Here is a 23,976-nt window from a genome sequence, read left to right as displayed (position 1 = left end):
ACTTGAGGGTGGATAGTGGGAGGAGGGAGAGGATTAAAAAACTACCCATCAGGCACTGTGCTTATTACCTGGGTAATGAAATAATCTGTACACCAAACCCATATGGCATGCAATTTACCTATATAACAAACTTAACACATGCATCCCTGAAACTAAAATAAAAGTTAAGAACAAGAAAAAAGAGAAAATCTGGTCAGACATTGTGGTCCACGCCTATAATCCCAGCACTTTGGGACACGAAGGCAGGAGGATCAGTTGAGCTCAGGAGTTTGAGCCTAGCCTGGGCAACATAATGAAACGCTGTCTCTACGAAGAGTGGTAGATTAGCTGAGCATGGTTGGGTGCACCTGTAGTCCCAGCTACTTGGGTGGCTAAGGTGGGAGGATCTCTTGAACCTAGGAGGTCGAGGGCACAGTGAGCCATGATTGTGCCATTGCACTGCAGCCTGGGAGACAGAGTAAGACCCTGTCTCAAAAAAAAAGAAAAGAACAGATCAAAAGATCAGAATATGGTCATGTTGCTATGAAATGCTTCATTGAGGAGGCAAGACTTGTAGAAACTGGACATGTGGGGAGAAGTGGGAAAGAGCACATCAGTCTGGCAAAAGAGGCAGATGACATAGGAGAAAGGACAAAAACTGGAGCACCTTTGGGGTCTTTTTGGGGAAACAGACAGTTAATCTACTTGAAATGGAGAAAGTAAAAAAGATAATGTTGAAAATGGAAGTTGAGGCCAAACTGTGGAAGACCTTCACCTTTGACTAAAACGTACATGTAGAATATATGAGCCTATAAACCTTCGTTCAAAATTAATTTAATATACTCAGCTTTGGTAACTTTATCCCTAAATGATTGTTTTAAACCTATTTCATGAACATAAGACTTAAATGAATTATGAAGTGCTTTGGTGATTCCAAAGGCAGGCCTCATAGGAGAATCATTCAATTTAACTGCCTATTAAAAATACAGATCCCCAGGCATAACCCAATAATATTCTAGAAAGAAAGAAACAAATGTGATATAGAGTTATGTTAAAGAGCTGGGGCCTGTGAGTCATGTATTATTTAAATCCTGCTTCTACCATTTACTAATTGTGTGGCCATGGGCAAAGGGCTTACATTATTTGAGCTCGGTGTCCTCTTCTGTAGAATTAGTATGATAGCCTATTCATATGTTTGTTGTAACGGTTCAAAAAAATAAAGCATGTAAAATGCTTAGAATATTGTGTGGCTTCACAGTACCTGCTTTACAAATGATAACTATAAATGTACTTAGGCAATGCCAATGTTAAAAATAAAAATAAAAAAAAACAGAAAGGACAGGCTGAAGACATTGGAGAAATGGATTGATAGGACTAGTGCCTGATTGAATGTAGGCAGTGAGTGAGAGGGAGGTGCCAGAGATAGCGCAAATCCTCACTGGATGTGGACAGTGAGACAGGGGGAAGTGCCAGAAACAGGCCAACTCTTTAAGCTTACTGGCTTACTAGTGCCCTCTAGTCTCTTATATACAGATATCTTTATTCAATCACAGTTGGGTCTTTGGGGTCATTGTCTTTGGTGGGTTGTTTTGTTGTTTTTGTTTTGTTTTGTTTTTAATTTTTATTTTTGGCTTTCTCATTCATTAGAGATAGCTTTAGACCAAACTTAATTTAACACCCTCAAGGAGCTCACCACCCTGGGGATGATTTAGATAAAACCAAACCCTAATGTACTGTGGTGAGTCACACTGTCTCTCTCTCTCGTTACAGCCTCCACTTCCAAATGTGTCTGCCTATTGCCCCCACAGTGCTTCAAGGGTGGAAACCAACTCTACTGTGTCAAAATGGGATCATCAACAAGTGAGAAAACATTGAACATCTGTGAAGTGGGAGCTATAAGATGTGCAAACAGGAAGATGGAAATACTGCATCCTGGAAAGTGTTTGGCCTAGCACAACTACTGCTAGGCCCAGCACAATTAACAGATTTACCATCCAGAAGAATCAACTCCTACAAATGAGAATTCTTGCACAAACAGCAGACTGGCATGCCCAAAGTTACTGACAAAAATTATTTTCTGTTAGTTTGAGATCATTATTCTCCCCTGACTCTCCTGTTTGGGCATGTCTTATTCAGTTCCAGCTCATGAAGCCCTGTAGCATACTCCTAGGTACCAACTTCCACAGCAGTCTGGTAAATTCTCCTGTTAACATTGCACAAAAATAATGTGACTTCTGAGGCCCTTATGTAGCCTGTGACATTAAGCATTCTCACAATTAGAAATAAGAATAAAACCCATAATTTTCTTCAATGAGTTAATAAACAGAAATCTCCAGAACCTCTGAAACACATTCTTGAAGCCCAACTTTCGTATCTTCATTCAACAAATAATTTCTGAGTGTGTATACAGGATGTCAAGTACTGACCAAAGTCCTGGGAACTCGGCAGATAATAAAACAGACAAAAGCCTTTGACTTCATGAAGCATACATTCATTCAGGGGTAGACACACAAAAAATGAAATAAACAAGGTAAAATATGTAGCATGTTTGATGGTGATAACTGTTTTGGAGAAAATACAACACGGAAGGGTGAGTCCCATCCTTAATTATCATCTTATGCAAGGAAATATTCCGTAACAATAAACATCACTGTAAGGATGATTGAGCTCCTGTGGAAATTATCTTGTTTAAAGTTGTTAAGAATAAACTTCTGGAGTTCTATTCTCTCAGAAAGTAGAAATGAGATTCCCTTTGCCTCAACTAAAATGCATCATAAAGTGTGTGATGGATGGAAAATTGTCAGAGAATTTTGAAGGAATAATTTTTTAAGGTAAGTCACATCTTTTCATTAGGCCATACAAAGCAAAAACCAGTTTACTAGAGAGGCTAGGGTGTCAATTTGAATTGGAGAAGAGAGGCATCTTTGGAGCAGCAGTTCTCAAATATTAGGGTGCATTAGAATCACCTAGAGGGTGTGTGTGTTCAGATAGATGCCTGGAACCACCCCAGTTTCTAATTCAGTAGTTCTAGGATGGGGCCTGAGAATGTGTGTTTCTAACAGCATTCCAGGTGGTACTGCTTATGATCATCAGGACATCACATTTTGAGCATACCGAATTTAGAGATGGAGTCATCACACAGCTAACTCTGATTAAGTAATTGATCTCAAAACCATAGCCAACCTCCAAGCAGGTGAGTGGAAGCAGATTCCCTTCCAGCAAAACTCACTGGGATCCCCACCTCTTGGAAGGAGGCTGTGAGCCACAGCTACCTGCCAACCCCATCCCCAGACCTTAGACATGCAGCTCCTCCTCCATCTCATTGATCATAGGATGTCCGCAAAATCTAACATATATCATAATATTAAAGGAGAAGAAGGGGGAATGAAAACACCTATAAACAAAAGAACATTTTCCTGGTGTAACAGAGTTTGACCATGACCTTTTCTTTTCCCAGGAGTCAGTAACCCATCTATTTCCCAGTCATACCACCCCACTCCCTTCTCACTCTAAGTGGTACAGGCCACTCCTGTAAGCATCATAAGCCTTCAGCACACCCGAGACATCAGCTGAGAGCAAAGAGGTATTAAATACTCCCACATCCTAAGGAGAGCCCCTAACAATTAAATCAATAAACTTTCCCTAGGATTGAATTGGCTCTGTTTGACCCAACTCTCATGCCAGTTCTACAACTTTCCAGGCTATAAAATGGGACTAGATGAGTAGGGAAGGCAGCCACAGGAATGCGGCGTTCACAGTGGAAGTCCTGTTCTTCTCCTAAGTCCATTCTCTCCCTTTGGTGAGGAGGAGGAAGATGCTGAAAATGTCCACTGAAGCCAGGCAACCAAAGTCCCAAGACAATTAGTTGTAGGGTGTGATGAAACCACCTTTGCTAAAATTGTAACAGTGAGAAAACTATGTCTGTGAGAGAGATCTGATCTAACCAAGCCCCATCTTGCCTTTAGCCTTCAAACTACTCTTAATTATTCCTGGGCTTGGGCCAAGCTAACTTTGGGATAATAGCCCCTCCCCCAAACTCAACAGCCTTTGTAAAGCTAATGAGAGACCACCACACTAGGAGGATGAGAGGAACCTGAATTCTGCTAAGGTGTGGACATACATGATTACCCACACATTATTCCAGATGCACAAGATGTACAACTTCCGCCAATTACTCCTGCAAATAACATCACTATTGTAGAACCTAAGATTGGCCTTTTGAGATGTCTTTTCAGGTTTTTTGCATCTGATGACCAATGGCTCCACCTGGATCCACCAACTGCTCCTGTGGCCCCATCCAAAAGTGACTCAGTGAACAAGGGGACCATTTCCCACACTCCTATAATTGCACTCCCAACCAATCAGCAGCAAGTACCCATTGCCTAGCCATCCTCCCTCTTCCCCCAAACTATCTTTGAAAAATCCAAGCCTTTGAAGTTTTAGAGAGACTGATTTGAGTAATAATAAAACTCAGGTCTTTCATTCAGCTGGCTCTGTGTGAATTAAGCTTCTTCTCTATTGCAATCCCCCTGTCTTGATAAATCAGCTCTCCCTGGGCAGTGGGCAAAATGAACTCATTGGGCAGTTACAGTGGGGTTACCTACAACATGGATATATGGTGCTGACCTAGCTTGCTGGAGGCTGTGGAATCTTATAGCTGCCACTTAGCACCTGGAAGGTGCTAATCCACACTGGGGCGGTTCTCCCTTACATGAGCTAAGACCACTTCCTGCCTAGCAAGTGCTGAAGGCAGGATGCTTACAAGAGTGGCTTGCCCCTCTCTCATAGTTGCAGTCTGACTAGGGAGAAGATGGATACAACCCTTTTCTCCATCTGCATCCCATGGCACAGGGAAGTAATAAAACTTGGTGGCTCCTGTGGAGCACAGAGAAGAGGAAAGGCCAGCACTGGCACTGGAGCGAAGAAGGAGATGAAATGAAAATCAGATATGAGATCGGAGACTTAAACTGCACCAACTTTCAAAAAACAGAAAGTGACTAGAAATCTGTCCGATCTGTGCCAGAGCTAAGGAGAATGGAATTTGGCAGACCCTAGTGAAAGCTGGAGCTGCCATAACAAAGTCATACAAACAGAAACTTTTTGTCTCACAATTCTGGTGGCTAGAAACCTGAAACCAAGATGCTGGCAGGGCCATGTTTCCTCTGAAACCTGTAGAAGATAATCCTTCCTTGCCTCTTCCAGCTTCTGGTGTTTGCCAGCAATTTTTGCCATTCCTTGGCTTATGGATGCATCACTGCAGTTTCTGCCTTCATCACCACGTGGCTGTCTTTGTTGTCTTCCTTCTGTCAATATCTGCCCAAATTTCCATTGTCTTATAAGGATGCTAATCTTGTTAAACTAGGCCCAGCCTAAATGAGGCAGGAGAGTAGGGTCTGGAGGTAAGGAACATAAGGCCAATTCATGATTTACGCTGACTTCCTAGAATTAAATCAAATGGAAACACTTCAGCTATGACAGGAAATAGCCTCTGCATTTACCTAGCGTGTACACAGAGTGAATGACTTTGTAACTTTACTTCATCCTCTTTATTTCCACAGGGCATACACCAAGTAACCAATGGAAACCTCTAGAGGGTATTTAAACCCCAGAAAATTCTGTAATGGGGCTCTTGATTAGTTGGTCTTTTTACCACTTCAGCTACCTTTGTTTCAAAGAATTTTTTGAGTGCACTAATCCATTAAAGTTTGCATTAGGCTGATTTGCATACCATTTGCCAGCTGAATTTTTACACTTTGATGTTAATATTAAGATAGCAATTTAGTACAATAAGTGTTAAGAGCTAGTGACAAAATTATCAACAGGAAGTGAAGAACAAAACTGAAACATATTAAATATCTGGTATTTGGACCTCCAGTCTCCAATTCTGTCCTAGAAGATTAAATAAATTCCAGATCAAAGGTAAAAGCTTTATCTCTTTGGCTATTAGAGATGAATACTAAGTCTTCGTGTTTGCAGCTTAAGTAACTGGAAATCAATTCAGCTCTTTTTTAAATATGGATTTGAATTGTTGATGGTTCTGCAATATATTGACAAAATAAGTGAGACCCCAGCATAAAGAACTTTATGAATAGACATGTTATGTATTTCTGATGTCCTGGAAGCAAAGACACAAAAACAATTCTAAGACTATGATTTTAAAATTCCAGTCCTCTATCTGCCAATCAAGCTTAATCAAAGGTTTCCTCTTTTGAGCAGTCTTCAATAAAGCTCACTAAATTTTAGAATATGTTACGTTTTTTCCCTTTCTACCAAAGCCTTCAACTCCTACAATCTACATTTTGTAGTTTTAAAGATTGAGCTCCTCTGTTATTTCCAAAAGACCACATATAAGCTATCCCTAAACCACATTCCTTCCTGAAATCTAATTCTGAGTAACAGGAATCTGACAGATCATGATGTTTCTGATTGGTGTTGGGTACAAAACTACCCCAAAACTTGATTAATTGGATTCTAAATGGCTGGCTCTCTCCAAGGTCACCTTCATTCTTTTGGACATCATGTGTGGAATTAATTAGGCATTGAGCTTCTAACCAAACAAATAGCCTGCAAAATTATAGTTGTATCCAGTCCATTTACGAACATAAGAGAGGCCACTGCTACCCTATTTGTCTTCTTGACAAGTTCTAGCTGCACAGTTTCAGTTCCAAGTGTCAAATATCAGTTAACAGAGGTGTGTGTCACCAATCAAGGGACTCCAAGGAACAGATGGCACACCGAAAGTCATGCTCACAAAGATTTATATAGAAAGATGCTCATCACAACATTATTTATAATAGGAAAAAATGACAGACCCTAACTGTCCAATAATAAATTATGGCCCCTCAATATAAAGGAAAGTATGAGGTCAGTGACAAGCATCTTTTTAAAATGATATTAAGGGACATAAATAAAAAGTGAAAGACCAGACTACAAAACTGTACATTGTTACAGCTATGAAAATTGTGTGTATATATAAATGGCTTTAGAAACAATGATTGGGAAAACAGTATCTACTCTTGGAATTTGGAGTGACTTTTATTTATATATCTTCTGTATTTCAAGATTTTCTTCAATCGGCATGCAATTTTTTATAGTTGTGTATGAAAAGTCATTTTAAAACTTTTTCTCTTCTACACAAGTGAGAAGGGTAGATAGTTAATTCTGCTTGTATGGACACATTGATGGCTTATATAGTAGAGATTTCCCTGGTCTGAACTTGACCACATGGGGAGGTTTGGCAGCTTTCAGCGAAACCTGTGAACCTCATATGCATCATTCATTCATTCACAAACACTTACTGAATACCTGCTAAGTCCCAGGAGTTAGGGCTATAATCATGCAGAGGTTTTGGAGGCACTTAGAGTATGATGAAAAGATTATAAAGGTATACTTAAAACAGTATCACATAAAGTAGAAAGCAATGAGTTACTGTTAAAATAACTGTAGGTACAGATGATGTCTTAAAGGAATAAATTTTAAAAACTAGACAGTTAATAAAATCAAGCCTAAATCTTCAAAGTTTGATAGCAGTTGGAGACACTTAGTAGCTGTTTAAATTTGGACAAGTCTCTCCAAGACTCAGTTTCCTCTCATGAAAGATGAAGATAACACCAGTTAACTCACTCCATTTGTTCTGAGGATTGAGTGGAGTAAAAAAGTATTATGTATATAAAATATCTGTATATGTCACAATTACCACTGGAGAGCCTAGAATGAGAAGTGCATTTACTACTTGGGTGTTGTTTATTGTTATTATTATTGACAAAAACATTGGAGACTAGTGGCTGCAGTTCGCACTTTATTTTCTATTACACGACACATTTCCTCTACTGCCAATCTTGCTATTGAAACCTGATCTATTAAGGACCCCATGGTGGATTGCTCAGGTGAGAGAAATAGCTGGAATATTCAGAATCCATATCAAACGAAGCAGGTAAAATGTGGTTGTTCACTGTACTCATGTATCAACAAGAGAAGTAAAAGTTTTGAGTTCTTTTTAGAGTATTCATCGTGTATGCCAGATAAATGGATGTGTACCGATGTTTGCAAATGAAAACAAAATGGGGAAAAAAATAAAAATCAATGATGTCAAAGCATTGTGGACAGCAGACTCATGGAGAATAGAAAATGAGGAAGAAATTAGATGGAGTAATTGGAAATATACTCCAAGGATTACTTGCTTGCTATCACCTTCTCCCTGTCCCATAGGCAAGGACATCATCTATTTTTAGAAGAGTCTCCATTTTACTAAAACATGGCCCTTAACATGAGGGTAAGGTAACATCACAGTTCAAAGCCGTGAGACTAGAAACTGTTGTCCTTCATGAAGCTGTATTTCTAATAATGCCAGCTTCTAGAGAAGTACCCTAACTGAATAATTTTCATTTTGTTTATTACAACTGAAAACTAATTGTTGGGCCATGTCTACCCTTCTGTTGAAATGTAGTGATGTACACTGGTACATCCCTGCAATAGTCAAAAATTCTGCTCACCAATATTGGTGACTCTCCATCTCCCAGGAACCAGGTTGGATCACACTTCTGGCTCTTGTGGGTAGGAGTGCTATGCAATTGGTACAGATCGATGAAGTGGGGAGCTTCTTGGTCAAGCATTTAATTGCTGGCATGAAGATTCCTCCAGTTTGCCTTTCTCTATGGCACATTTGAGATAGTGACTTCATCAGCCTGAGTTCCTGAGTCACTAATAGGAACAGAGCCCATTATACTCCATTGAATTTCTATGGGTATGTGGCTTGAGCAAAAAACAAACCTTTCTTGTTTTATGCCACTGATATATTGGGATAGTTTTTCTTTATATCATTACTTAGCCTACCTGTCTGATATTAACTATAATGTAACAAATGACATGATGCCATTAAAAGCTGATCTCTTTCACTTCCCCAAATTACATTCCAGAACAATTTCACATTTCTCCAAGCGTTACCGAGTTAATAAGTAAGAATTGCCATTGATTTGAACATGGCCTATAATCACTAATATACTTGGGTGGAAAAATTCATAAACAAATTAAAATTTGAAGAGGAAAATGATAATGTTTAGTTTTAAAATACATTCTGAATTGTATCTATTATTTTCTAGGGAAATTGAATAGGAAACATTAAAGTTGCAAAGACAAAATAAATCCTTCTATATAGACTTTTCTTGCTAGGACTAAAAGAAACATAAATGCAAAAAAAAGGTGAACACTTTCCTAAGAAACACTTTATTATATTTGAATAACTTCGTGGTATCTTGGAAATGTTTATTATTTTTAAAAGCATTTCAAAGTTGATTGAACCTGCTTCATATTTCTTGATTACCAAATCATCTTCATTATATTTCAAACCAATTGCTTGTCAAAAATGCATTATAAAGAACTTCAGGGCTGGGCGCGGTGACTCACACCTGTAATCCCAGCACTTGGGGAGGCCGAGGCTGGTGGATCACGAGGTCAGGAGATCAAGACCATCCTGGCCAACACGGTGAAACCCCGTCCCAACTAAAAATACAAAAAATTAGCCGAGCATGGTGGTGGGCACCTGTAGTCCCAGATACTTGGGAGGCTGAGGCAGGAGAATGGCGTGAACCCAGGAGGTGGAGCTTGCATTGAGCCTAGATCGTGCCACTGCACTCCAGCCTGGGCAAAGAACGAGACTCTGTTTCAAAAAAAAAAAGGACTTCAGGAATTTACAAATGATGCCAATATTTATATTCCAATTTCTAATGCTTGAATAAAACATAAAATCTAGTTCATGTATTTTGTAGCAGGTTCTATTTACTGCCCCATCTCTCCCAAAACTCATTCAGCTGCCTCTGAATGGGTGATATTTCAGGAGATGTTAGTCCCAATCTCAACCGCAGCCCCAAAAAGTGAATTCCAATTGGTTTAAGGCAGTCAGTGGGGTCCCATTTCCCTTCCCATGTGGGTTAGACACATGCATGGCAAGTCTACCGAATGAGAGATGAGAAACATCTTCTGGAGGACTTCTGAGAAGGATTTTTCTTACTCTTCAATGGTTCAGAGGAAGAAATCATCTCTTTTTCTAAATGTTACCATATCTGAATATGATGCTGGCAGCTGCTTCAGCCTTCTTATTACCATGAAATTTCCAGTTGTGGTCTGGCCAACACATGGAGGAGGTTTCAGGAGAAACATGGGAAGAACTGAACCATTGATGAAATCACTGAGCTACTGAATTAACCAGCTCTGGAATGTTCATGCTTCTTGTCTTTTTGTTATAAAATAATAAATTTTCTTCTTCATTGTTTAAGCGATTTTTGAGTTGAGTTTTCTGCTACTTGTAGCCAAACATACGGTGATTCAGAAATTAATCATGTACTTTTCTATTCAACAAATGGTGCTGGGATAATTGTCAAGCCACATGTAGAAGAATGAAACTGGATCCTTGTCTTTCACCTCATACAAAAATCAACTCAAGATGGATCAAGTACTTAAATCTAAAACTTGAAACTATGAAAACTCTAGAAAATAACATTAGAAAAACCCTCCTAGACATTGGCTTAAGCAGACTTCATGACCAAGAAACCAAAAGCAAATGCAACAAAAACAAAGATAAATAGATGGGACTTAATTAAACTAAAAAGCTTCTGTGCCGCAAAAGGAATGGTCAGCAGAGTAAATAGACAACCCACAGAGCAGGAGAAAATCTTCACAATCTATACATCTGACAAAGGACTAATATCCAGAATCTACAAATAACTCAAACAAATTAGCAAGAAAAAAAACAATCTCATCAAAAAGTGGGCTAAGGACGTGAGTAGATAATTCTCAAAAGAAGATATAAATAGCCAACAAACCTATGAAAAAATGCTCAACGTCAGTAATAATCAGGGAAATGCAAATCAAAACCACAATGTGATACCACCTTACTCCTGCAAGAATGGCCATAATTTAAAAATTTTAAAATAACAGATTTTGGCAGGGATATGATGAAAAGGGAATACTTCTACACCGCTGGTGGGAATGTAAATTAGTACAACCACTATGGAAAACAGTGTGGAGATTCCTTAAAGAACTAAAAGTAGAACTATCATTTGATCCAGCAATCCCACTACCAGGTATTTACCCAGAGGAAAGGAAGTCATTACACAAAAAAGATACTTGCACACACTTTTATAGCAGCACAATTTGCAATTGCAAAAATATGGAGCCAGCCCAAATGCCCATCAATCAACAAGTGGATAAAGAAATTGTGAGATATATATCTATCTCATGGAATACTACTCAGCCATAAAAAGAAATGAAATAATGGCATTCACAGCAACCTGGTTGGAGTTGGAGACCATTATTCTAAGTGAAATAACTCAGGAATGAAAAATCAAACATTGTATGTTCTCACTTACAAGTGGAAACTAAGCTATGAAGATACAAAGGCATAAGACTGATGCAATGAACTTTGGAGACTCAGGGGGAAAGGGTCGGAGGGGGGTGAGGGATAAAAAGACTACAAATTGGGTACAGTGTATATTACTCAGGTGATGGATGCACCAAAATCTCAGAAATCACCACTAAAGAACTTATTCATGTAACCAAAACCACCTGTTCCTCAAAAACCGATGGAAATAAAAAATATAAATAAATAAATCCGTAAATACATAAATAGGGGTAATGATAAAAGTTTTAAAAAGAAATTAATCATTTTCTTGAGGTTTGTACTTTCATGATGTTGATAGATGAATAACAAGTTTTTCTCTTAAAATGACTATAATTTGTGTTAAAAAAAATTTGAAGGATTCTCTCTGGTGGTTGAAGATACTTATCTAGTATCAAACAAAAAGAAGAAAAATCTTCAGAAATAGAACTTAGTAAGGAAACATTTTAATTTTGTAATGAATTTCTCCATTATTTCTCAGAAAGCCAGTCACCTCTAAGGCTTCCAAAATAACTGTAATCAATTATAGGCCTTTTGAGTACTCAGTACCATGTTTATTTCTCTGAGGAGGAAGACCTAATGCTTACTAAGCCACTATTTATGTCAAACTCATCATGTAATTATCTTATTTAGCCCTTGATGCAACTCTAAAAGACGTAGGTGTTATTGGCCTCATGTAGAGTTGAAGAACCTGAGGATTTGGTAACCAGAGTTACCTGCCAAATGTCATATATCTCATAAGAGGCAGAGACAGAATTCAGACCTGGTCAGCCTGACTGAAGAATCTGGGAACTGACTGTATTGTATCAAAGTTAAATTAACTGATTTTATAATTATGCTGTTGATTTCAGTGGTTACAAAGCTGGCTGTGAATTATCACTCTTCCCATTGAGATGTGGGCTGTGATTCTCCTCCCCCTTGAATTTGACAGGCTTGTTACTGCTTTGACTAATAGAGTACAGCAAAAGTGACACTGTGTGACTTCTGAAGCTGTCAAAAAAGGCCTTGAAGCTTTCACCTGATTTACAGAAACATTTGCTCTTGATGCTTTGAACTGCCATGATAGAAATTCAATGACCCTTATGTCACATACCATGAGAAAACAAAAGACACATGAAGAAGCCACATGTAGAGGTTCTGGCAAGAGGTATAGCTTAGCCCAGATTTTGACAGATCCAAATCGACACACCAGGAATGTGAATGAAGAAGGCTTCAGATATCTCCAGATTCCGTATGTTTAAAACACCTCCTGAGGTTTAAGTCTTCCAAGTTGAGGCTCCAGACAGCATAAAGCAGAGAAAAGCCATCTCAACTGTCCTCACTCCAAATTCCTGATCCATGGACTCCATAAGAAAAAAAAGTAACTGTTATTTTACACAATTCACTTTGGATTAATTTATTGTACAGCAATAAACGACCAAAATAGTTATGTAAGAGAATGTCTCTACTCTTAGAAAATATACACTGGGCCAGGTGCGGTGGCTCAAGCCTGTAATCCCAGCACTTTGGGAGGCTGAGGCGGACGGATCACGAGGTCAGGAGATTGAGACCATCCTGGCTAACACGGTGAAACCCCGTCTCTACTAAAAATACAAAAAAAATTAGCCGGGAGTGGTGGTGAGTGCCTGCAGTCCCAGCTACTCGGGAGGCTGAGGCAGGAGAATGGCGTGAACCCGGGAGGCGGAGCTTGCAGTGAGCCGAGATTGCACCACTGCACTCCAGCCTGGGCGACAGAGCAAGACTCCGTCTCAAAAAAAGAAAAAAGAAAAAGAAAATATACACTGAAGTGTATAGGAATAAAAGAATATAATGTTAACATTTCACTCTCAAGTGACTCAGAGAAGATAGTATAATACACATATATAACACAATTTTATACATATAAGTACATACATAGCCAATACTCTGGCCATGTAAGGTTTTATATATATATATATGTGTGTGTGTGTGTGTGTGTGTGTGTGTGTGTGTGTGTATAAAATAGAGAGAGAGAGAGAGAAGAAGGAAGAAGAAAGAAAAAGAAATAAAGAGAAAAAAGTAGAAGTAGAGGAAGAAGGAGAAGAAGAAAAGGAAGAAGGAGAAGGAGGAGAAGGAGAAGAAATTTGGCAAAATGTAAATAATTGATGAATCTGAGTGAATATATATGGAGTTCTTTGTATTATTCTTGAGACTTTTCTGTAGGTTCAACATTATTTTAAAACAAATTTAAAAAGAGAACCCATGGACTTTTCACTGTAACATGAATGAGACATCATACCTGTGTAAAAACCATTGCCAACAACCCAATGCAGTATCTAGTTTTCTGCTAAGCTACATGGTACAGACCATATCACTTCATTTATACACATCAATATTCATCTGGGAAGGATATACTGAGAAGTAAAATAGAGTTCCTCTCCATTTCAAAATGAAGGAAAAGAATCACAACAGCATTATGATTTTACCTGGAATACAAGACATATTTTAACATGTACTCGTTTGCAATCTGAAAGTTGGCTTTTCAGCTGTAAGAAAACTGTGGTTTCCCCTTCAAAACACCTGTTTGTGTAATTATTTAAAAGACAAGAGGCACCCAAAAAGCTGGGTAGAGTCGATGGCTCTTCAGAAAAGTAATCAGTTGGACAAGTTTTATAATCTTGCAAATTCAAAAAGCTAGGTGAGAGCAAATTGGAAAAAAAATACAATAAAAAGTCCCTTCGGAACTGGGTTTCATTAAACTATGAACAAGAATTGTTTTGTATTCTTTGCCTGGCTGCACATGAAAGCTGACAGCAGCTGATCATGCTACACTGAACATTGGTAATCACAGCACAATTGGTCACAAGCCTGTCTTAGGGAGCCTGAGCAGACAGAGGTTAACAGCAGAGCTATGAGGCTGAATTCTCTGTTATGGAGTGGCTGTCTTAGGTGATCAATATGCCATTTTACTCACAAATAGAAACTTCTTTTTCAGATTGTTGTGACTTTTTGCTCTTAGTTCTAAACAATGCCTTTGATCTTTGGAGGACTTTATTGTTTGCCTCCTTTCTCAAAGAGTAACTAGGCAGGAATAAAAAAGGAAGGCTAAGGCTGAGCTCAAGGCCCTCTGCCAATGCAAAGTCACCAAAATTAATAACCATAGGACATGCTTTCATGGAACTGTGGGCAACTGAACTGAGAGTAACTAAGGAGTTCGCTTCCGGGCCCTCAGCTACTGGAAACCATGCCCTTAGCACCACAAGGCTGACCACTGACTAACACTAAGAAATTCCTAATTGTGCCTTTGTTTTTGCCTGGTGCATTTCCTATTGCTGCTGTAACAAATTAGCACAAACTCAATTGCTTAAAACAACAGACGTTTATTATCTTATGGTTCTGGCAGGGGCAGGAGTTCAAAGTGGCTCTCATTGAGCTAAAAGCAATGTGCCAGCAAGATTACAATCTTTCTGGAAGTTCTATGGGAGAACCTTTTTTGTTGTCACTTCCAGCTTCTTGAGGCCTCCTGTATTCCTTTTCTCATGGCCCCCTTTCCCTATCTTCAAACCCAGGAATTACATCCTTCCAACTCTGCTTCTGTCATGTCTCTCCCTCTATCTCTCATGCTATTTCCTCTTCCCACTTTCCCTTATAAGAACCTTTGTGATTACACTAGGCCCACTCAGATAATCAAAGATAATCACACTATTCCAAATCCTTAACTTAATCACATCTGTAAAATCTTTGCTCTTATAAGGTAATATATTCTCAAGTTTGGGATACTAGGACTTGGATATTTTGTGGGATCATTATTCTGCATACCATATCTGCATTAGATTTAGGGTCTCCATGAAATTAGGAGACTTTTTTTAAAAAAATTGATTATAAATGATTTTACAAAGCAAAATACCAAGTATCAAATATCAAAATATCAAATATCTGCTAATACTAAGGGTACCCTAACCTCTTTGCTTCTGACCCCAAAGGATGTTTCCAGAGCTACCAGAATTTTCCAAAATACTTGGACTTTGAATATTGCCAGGACTATCTTCCCATCTCATATTTCCGTTTTCTTATGCATTCTTTATTCTCTGACTCCACAAACTAGCTTTACTTCATAGTAGAAAATGTGGCAGCCAGAATTTAACAAAAGAATAAGGGGAAAAACTTTGGCTTTCTGATCTCAAGTTAAAAACCTCAAAGAAGACTCATTAGTTCTACTTCAATGAGTGGTTTACTCCTAGACCAGTCAACTCTGGTCATAGGGCAAGTTCAGGTAAGAGCAAAGCAGCTCTGGCACTAGTCCTCTGGCAGCGTGTATGGGAGGCAGGTGATGGGGGGGGGATGTCCAATTCCCTTGAGATTGGTTACTGTAACACATATAGCAGTGCAATACAACAACCACACTTCAAACTTTCCATTGACCTGCCAGACAATGAAAGGTCTTGAATTGGGGTAATGATACCCCCTTCAGGAAATGAGGACATTTGTTACAACAATAAGAGATCTCCTGGTAGTGGTCCCCAAACCTGGTGATCATCAAAATCATTTAGAGAGCTTTTAAAAAATATTTATTTTCAAATCCCACCCCACACCTACTAAAACAAAATCTCTAGAACTTGGATAATAGCACACAGTTGCTAAAAACCCAATCAAGAAAACTTTTTCAGATCTAGGCTGAGGCAAGCAATGTATATCAAGAATCACGCTGCCTGCCTGCTCCGAATTCTTGAATGCTGGCCCTAGTCCAAACTCTAATTCCTCATCCATTTTCTTACACCCACCTTACAGCTTTGCTACCTTTCCTAAATCAGTGCCAATGCAATCAGATTACATGGTTACCAGTACTTCTTACTGAAAGTGTGTTCCTTTAACCATCATGTTTGAGTCCTCTAGCTTGACCAACTGCGTTGGCCAACTCTAACTCTAGCTTTAAGCTCAGGAATCACAGGAATTCACCTCCACTTGTAAGTGAAGTGTTTCATTTTTGCCTATTATCTCTATACTGTTTATTACTTTAAAACAGTGAGAAATAGAGCCAAATTAAGAAGAGAAAATTAAGGAGAATGGGTAAAATGAGAATATTGTGATGAACTGGTGTGTCATATTAAGGGCTATGCAATTTATTCTGTAAGTCAGTATTTTTCAAAAGATAGAGCCAAGATCACCTGTACCAAAATCACCTCAGATAGTGCTACTAAAAGAGAACTCTCTGTACATTATTTATTATGGTGTCCAACAAGATAATAACATAGCACTAGAATGTAAATCATCAAACTACTTCCTTCATCCACAAAATCTTGCTGCAAGAAAAATAGTTGGCTAAATTTAGCAATGTAATTAATGATAAAGTTTATATACATTCTATTACAAGTTCATCATCCCATGAAAACCAGCAAAAATCTGTTCTTACACAAGCACTTTAAGTATACTTAACCTAAGGTACTACTTAAACAACAGCAACAAAAATAGTAGTAATAATAATAATTTACTTAACATTTATTATATGACTGGCATGGTTCCAAGCACTTTAAATTAAATGTATAAATTAATACATTTGAACCTGGCTAAAATCCTATGATTTTTTAATTACCCATCAGTAACATTTTCTTCATTTTTAAAGACAAAAAAAACTGAAACAAAAATAACTCCAATAATTTGTTCAAGGGCACACAGGGATATGGATATCCATCACTCTTATTAGAAATCTCACGCTTGTAATCCCAGCACTTTGGGAGGCCGAGGCGGGCGGATCACGAGGTCAGGAGATCAAGACCACCACGGTGAAACCCCGTCTCTACTAAAAATACAAAAAATTAGCCGGGCGTGGTGGCGGGCACCTGTAGTCCCAGCTACTCGGAGAGGCTGAGGCAGGAGAATGGCGTGTACCCGAGAGGCGGAGCTTGCAGTGAGCCGAGATCGCGCCACTGCACTCCAGCCTAGGAGACTGAGCGAGACTCTGTCTCAAAAAAAAGAAATCTAATGAACCCAAATCTCTTAGTTTAACACTCAAGAACTCTTATTCTAACTAGATCTCTCAGTCCTCATCTCTATAAAAGGAGTCCTTGGATATGTTAAAGCAGGGAATAAGAGAATTTAGATTTTAGATTAGAAAGTTAACGCTTAGCCTAATATGAAAGGCCAGCTTGAGGCAAGAAAGACTGGAGATAAGGAGACCTGTTTAAAGAGTCCTTGAGGACAAGAGGGTCTCACCAAGGCAGGAGAAATCAAAAGGAAAGGACAAATATCAGAGATGCGCTGAAGACAGAATTCAGCTGAATAATTAAGCACCTGCTGTGTCAGGCGCAGCATTAAGTATTCCACATATGTAACCCAGACATAACTAGATTCCATATGGACACTCTAGGTGGGTGCATCTTGCAGCAGAAAACAGCATATTATCATATCCCCCAAAATGTTACTCAGTAATAAGGATTTTACTGAAGATTTTACAGAGCTTCAGGTGTTATGCCTTAATTCATACATTCTAGAAGGACTGACTGCCAATTATTCCTGCACCTTTCATAAAAGTAGGTGCTGCTTCCACTTGGCAGCAGTCTCAATCACTGCTGGCTGGGCTTCCAACAGTTGTGCTCCTGCACTTCCACATTCATGGTGGCAATGCAAAATGAATGCAGAGGGTCAATTTTCAACAGGCTCCAGGGGAGCACCATTCCTAACTGAGGAGTAGACAAGTATATCATGTCTTTTTCTTGGACACAATCTGGTTCCTGGCTACTGTTTCATCTAAGTTTTGGAATTTGTTTTTCACATCTCAGCACGGATACCACAACTGGGTGGTTGTGGGAGATTTTGCAAGTATTCATGATTGGCCTCATACTACTATTTGAGCCCTGTACTTTCATTTATAACAAAAACTGAAGATGCCATTAAAAATCAGTTGATTTCCATCTCAGGTTGTGTCAGGGGGTGACATCATGTAAAGAAACAAGCAAGACTGTCTGGTGAATGATCACAGAGGCTCAGATTCTCTGGTAACACACTGATCTAGACAGGGAAAATTTATCTTCCCGCAAGAAGCCCTCATTTAACTTCTTCCAAGGGTGACAAGTATTACTCTCAGACATGTTGACACGTACCAGTGGGGCACTTAAGCCCCAGTAGTAAATTACCTGCATACAGGATTGTTCTCATGAAAGTGCAGAGTGGGGACAGGAGAGTTAAAGGAGGGTAGGGAGGGTTCTTCTAGAGCAAACCTACTAGCTCCCTTGCCTCACCCCCACACACCTCCTCTGCTGAGCTTTTGCTGGTAAGTTTGCCAATAAAACTTGTCCATTAATCCAATAATGTGAGACATTATCTATTTGTCTTTAATATTGCCATACCAAGAAAAATATCTTTTTTCATATATTCCGTATTTTATTTGATCTATGTATTAACCATTTTATAGGTAAAGTTCTAAGAAGATAAATAACTTTTCCAAGCACATAAGTGGCCTGATTGAGATGCTAGCATAGGTCTGTTAGGCTTTGGAAAATGGGAAGAACTGAGGATGATTTCAAAATGTCTTGTTTCAGTATCTAGGACAATGATTCTAATGGAAATACAGATTGTAGAAAGAGAATGGTCTTAGGGTAATAAAATGAATTTAGTTTAAGTTATTTTAAGTGTCATGTATAATGGGAGATTGTAAGGTTTACAAATCATATCTCCTAAAATTGATCACAATATAAATGAGAAAAACAGCTATGTTTAAATCTTGTTATACCTCAAAATAACTGGCACAGAGCTATTTACACAACAAGCAATCAAAATATATTTAATTGATTAAGGTAAAAGCAGATAAATAAAGAAAATATTGTATTAGAAATATTTGGTTGAAAGTCATTTACCAGTTTAAAAAAAAAAAAACTATGTAAGTAGGGCTGGGTGCAGTGGCATATGCATGTAGTCCCAAGCACCTGTGGAAGCTGAGGTGGGAGGATCACTTGAGCCCAGGAGTTCCAGGCCAGCCTGGGCATCATAGCAAGACGCTATCTCTAAAACGACAGACAAATAAAAACTATATAAGTAAATAATTTTCCTAAGAGAATGAAGCCCAATTTTGTTTTTTGAATTATTTATTCACTAATTCATTTCAGCATTTCTTTCTTTGTTTCATTGAGAGGTTACTAAAAGCATTATTAGGGACACATATGATTCTTAATCTCATAGAGCATAAACTATCATGGAGAAGATAAAAAATAAATTATTAATTATTAATCAGTTATTCCAAACTGTGATGAGCGCTATGAAGAAAAAAAAAAAAGCAGAATGCTGTGATAGAGAATAATGGGAAGGAATGATGACTGAAAACCTTTAAATAGTGGTCAGAAAACATGTCGCTGAGAAGAAGGCATCCAAGCTGAGAACGAAGAAGTGGAGGAAGCCAAACACCAGAAGTTTTACGGAGAGGGTGCCACATAGCATGAACAGCACATGTGGAGACCCCAAAGTAAAAAAGAGTCTGGGGCTTTTCCAAGAAATAAGGCTAATTTAACTTCTGCTGTCCATAGGTTGAAGGACAATGTGCCACTAAAAACAGAAAGTCAGAAAAATTTAAAAATCACATTTTTAAGGCACAAGAGGACTGTAGAAGCCACAAGGACTAAAGGGAATACATTTCAGAGAAGGAGCCTTCAAGAGGTGAGCTAAGTTTCTGCCACTGTCCTCCTGGGGCATAGGTTGTCTTGGACACAGGCTAGAGGATACAAATCAAGAACACAGGTAGCGTTCCACTGCTGGGGGACAGACTAGCTGTTAGAGTAGGTAGATAGGCAGATATGAGCCAGTCAGGATAGGGCCCCAAAGAATGTCCGGGGGCTGAAGGGTGACTGCCAAGCAATGGTCAGGTAGCTGACGACAGGGAGGAGAAAATTTCCTAAAAAACAGGAGACACCTTGAACTTGTGAGCAACGACTTCCCGATATGAACTTAAAATGGCAGACATTCACCTTCCTCTGGGACATGTCCAGGCATGCACATGTCTGTAAGGAGCAAACTGGCGGAGTTTGACCCATGTATGACCTTCCTCTGGGGGCGCTACACTGGTATGGGAAAATTGGCCTAAGAGAGCAAGCCCATAACTTCAACTACCAAAGGGTGCAAGCAGCCCCTGCCAGATACTGAGGCAACACTGTTCTTGCCGCCAGTGGCCAACAGCCTGCCTGGAGGAGGGATGACTGGAAGAGTCTGGGGAAAAAAGCCAGTAAATAGTAAATCCATAAGAGCCCCGAGCTAACAATCAGGCTGGGCGCTCAATCTTTTGAGCTGCACTCTTGGTTCCTTACAAGTGTACTTTTTTTTTTTTTTTTTTTTTGCTTCATTAAACTCTCGTTTATGCTTTAAATCTACTTCTGTCTCTTGGCCAAATTCTTTCTCCCAAGAAGAGAAGAATTGAGGACTGTGGACCCTGCATGGAGTCCCCAGTGGTAACAGAACCAGTGGGATCTTTGGTTGTGAAGAGCAGGAGGCAAAAACATTAAGCTGAAGCCTCAGAAAAGCAGACAGGGCTTTCCTGTACTTTCCTAGTGCTTAACAGCAAAAAGTCTGGGAGGATAATCACGAGAGTTGGAGGACTTCGGCCAGGCGCCGTAGCTCACACCTGCAATCTCAGCACTTTGGGAGGCCAAGAGGGGGCGGATCACCCGAGGTCAGACCCTGTCTCTATTAAAAATACAAAAATTACCTGGGTGTGGTAATGGGGGCCTGTAATCCCAGCTACTTGGGAGGCTCAGGTGTCTGAGGCAGGAGAATTGCTTGAACCCCAGGAGGTGGAGGATGCAGTGAGCTGAGATTGAGCCACTGCATTCTAGCCTGGGTGACAGAGGGAGACTTCGTCTCAAAAAAAAAAAAAAGAAAGAAAAAGAAAAAAAGTTAGAGCCCTGAGAGAGTGATGAAATAACTGGTGGTTTCCATTCACTTTTTCACAAGGGCATTTGCCAATATGGGAGTGTCAGTAACTCTAGAGGCTGAGAATCCAAGCTGGGTCCCCATCAAAGAGCTATTGCTGGGGACAGAAAAGCCAGCAGAGCTGGCAGTTCTACAGGGCAGGAGTGACCAAAATGGAGACTTCTGGGGCATCATTATAGAGTAAGTCATTTTCTTAAGACATCTGCCAATGCTGAAGGTACATGGGTAGGCTAAAGAGTGAAGTCAAAACCTCTCCGAGGGTCTAAAATTAGACAGTGCTGCTGGCTGCGGCACAACTCTGTAAATACACTAAAAACCACTGTACACTCAAAACAGGTGAATGGAATCGTTTGTAAATTATTTCTCAATAAAGTTGCTTTTTAAAAAATGTCTCAAAATCAGAGTGGAAATTCTTACCATGTGTCACCACTGAGGAGAAGAAATCCCAAAGACTCTTTGATGAAACACCCTGGAGGACCAAGCTCTAAGAACAAGGGCGAACTAGAAATATACTGCAACCCAGCCTCAATCCATCACAGTCCAGGTGATAGACTCCACACCCTATCTGCCCAGTGAAAGAAGAGTTGAAATTCCCTGGTGGGGGCCGGGCGCGGTGGCTCACGCTTGTAATCCCACCATTTTGGGAGGCCGAGGCAGGCGGATCACGAGGTCAGGAGATCGAGACCATGGTGAAACCCCGTCTCTACTAAAAATACAAAAAATTAGCCAGGCGTGGTGGCGGGCGCCTGTAGTCCCAACTACTTGGAGAGGCTGAGGCAGGAGAATGGCGTGAACCCAGGAGGCGGAGCTTGCAGTGAGCTGAGATCGCACCACTGCACTCCAGCCTGGGTGACAGAGCGAGACTCTGTCTCAAAAAAAAAAAAAAGAAAAAAGAAATTCCCTGGTGGGTAATAACATCAACTGGAACCTCTACTTTTTTTTTAAATATATAATACTTGACATTTAAAATTACTAGGCATGTAAAGAGACAGGAGCATATAAGAGTTATATAACCAATAACTAAGAGAAACAAATTGGACAATAAATGCAGACCATCTTGTCATGCAACTCAAATATTAGTTAAGAAACAGGGAATTGCCAGGGCAACGCGGTTGGCGGGCGCATGGTGCCTGTATACCTCCAGAGGTAGCAGGCTAGCACTGTCTGGTGTCTGCCTCGACGAGCTTAGGTGAGTGCCCCTGGGCACCTCCAGGGGGCCGAGGCCGAATGTGGTCCCTAGTGGTGGAAAGCGGGGACCTACCTGGGGTTCCAGCGCCTGGCCCATAGTCTTAGGTCCTGGATTCCCCCTTGGCCCCACAGCCTCATGGAAGCTGAGGCCCTGGGGGTCTGGCCTCTGTTGCATTATTATTTCTCTAGAACAATTTTCATTTTTAAATTTTGCAAAGTGCTCTTACCTGTGTGATCTTCTCTGGGTGTCTTTCTTTTTGTAGAGACGGGGGTGTCACTTTGTTGCCCAGGCTGGTCTCAAACTCCTGGCCTCAAGGGATCCTCCCTCCTTGGCCTCTCAAAGTGCTGGGATGACAGGTGCGAGCCACCGCAACTGGCTGCCTCTGAGTTTCCAGCCTCGTTGGCCTTCCAGCCCATTTAAGCTGTTGGGCCTAGACTCAGGAAAGGTTTGTTGAATGGGGAACAAAGAAGTGAATTCCTTCATTTTACAAACGTTTCCTAAGCAACCATTCACTGTTAGGTGCCGTGCCAGCACAGAAGAGACCTGGTGCCCAAAGCTTGGAGCCACCATACAAAGCAGTATGGAAGTACAGAGGAGAGAAAGAAAGCTTCCTTAGACCCATTGCTTGCTGTATTCTCCCTTGTACTTGCCTGACATGTACTGTATTTACTGGCTTGTTTATTGACTTCCCTACCAGGCACTCAACTTTATTCACTGCTCTGTATCCTTAGTGCCTAGAACAGTGCTTGGAACATGATTCATCGATTCCAGGCAAATCAGAGAAACAAGCATCATGAGCAGAAATATGTAGAATTTGCTCTTATGCTGAAGCATGATTGTTGTTTCAGAAGTCCAGCATTGCTGTGGGTATAGCTCAAGGGTAGAGCATTTGACTGCAGAAGTGCAGCATCGTGTACACTTAACAATAAAGAATATATTAAATTCTTTCCAAAATTGGCCAGGCATGGTGGCTCATGCCTGTAATCCTAGCACTTTGGGAGACCAAGGCGGGCAGATCATGACGTCAAGAGACGGAGACCATCCTGGCCAACATGGCGAAACCCCATCTCTACTAAAAATATAAAAATTAGCCGAGCGTGGTGGCACACGCCTGTAGTCCCAGTTACTCTTGAGGCTGAGGCAGGAGAATCGCTTGAACCGGGAGGCGGAGGTTACAGTGAGCTGAGATCGTGCCACTGCACTCCAGCCTGGCGACAGTATGAGACTCTGTAAAAAAAAAAAAAAAAAAAATTCTTTCCAAGATAAAAAAAAAAAAAAGAAAGAAATAGGACATTAAAATACCTATGATTATTATGTTCCAGACTATTTAAAAAAAAGAAGAAGAAGAAGGAAATAAGGCTAATGTAGCTAGACCATATAAGCAAGTGAGATACAAGACTAAAGAAATAGGCAAGAGTTGATCATGTAGAGCCTTCTAGGTCATGGTAAAAAATATATATATTTTTAATTCTAAGTCATGGTTTTAAGTAAGAAAGTAAAATAACCCAGTTTACATTTTAAAAAGCAGAATCAAGAAAACCATGTAAGG

The 23,976-nt window shown here is 39.9% G+C and overlaps 1 protein-coding gene across 2 annotated transcripts in view; it reads left to right on the top strand.

The window, feature by feature from the left end:
* Nucleotides 1-2,611, top strand: part of C6 (complement C6) — a 115,615-nt gene extending 113,004 nt beyond the window's left edge. The window contains exon 18 of one of the 2 annotated variants that reach the window (XM_003274386.3): nt 1,750-2,611. In XM_003274386.3, coding sequence (XP_003274434.1) covers nt 1,750-1,931 — 182 coding nt within the window. In that variant the 3' untranslated portion in view covers nt 1,932-2,611. The remainder of the gene's footprint in view (nt 1-1,749) is intronic. The other variant, XM_003274387.3, reaches the window with a different exon arrangement.
* The last annotated feature ends 21,365 nt before the right edge of the window (nt 2,612-23,976 follow it).

This window comes from Nomascus leucogenys, chromosome 6 (assembly GCF_006542625.1).
Source record: "Nomascus leucogenys isolate Asia chromosome 6, Asia_NLE_v1, whole genome shotgun sequence".
NCBI lineage: Eukaryota > Metazoa > Chordata > Mammalia > Primates > Hylobatidae > Nomascus > Nomascus leucogenys.
Note: the sequence above shows the minus strand (reverse complement) of the source record. Positions and strands in the feature narration are given on the sequence as shown.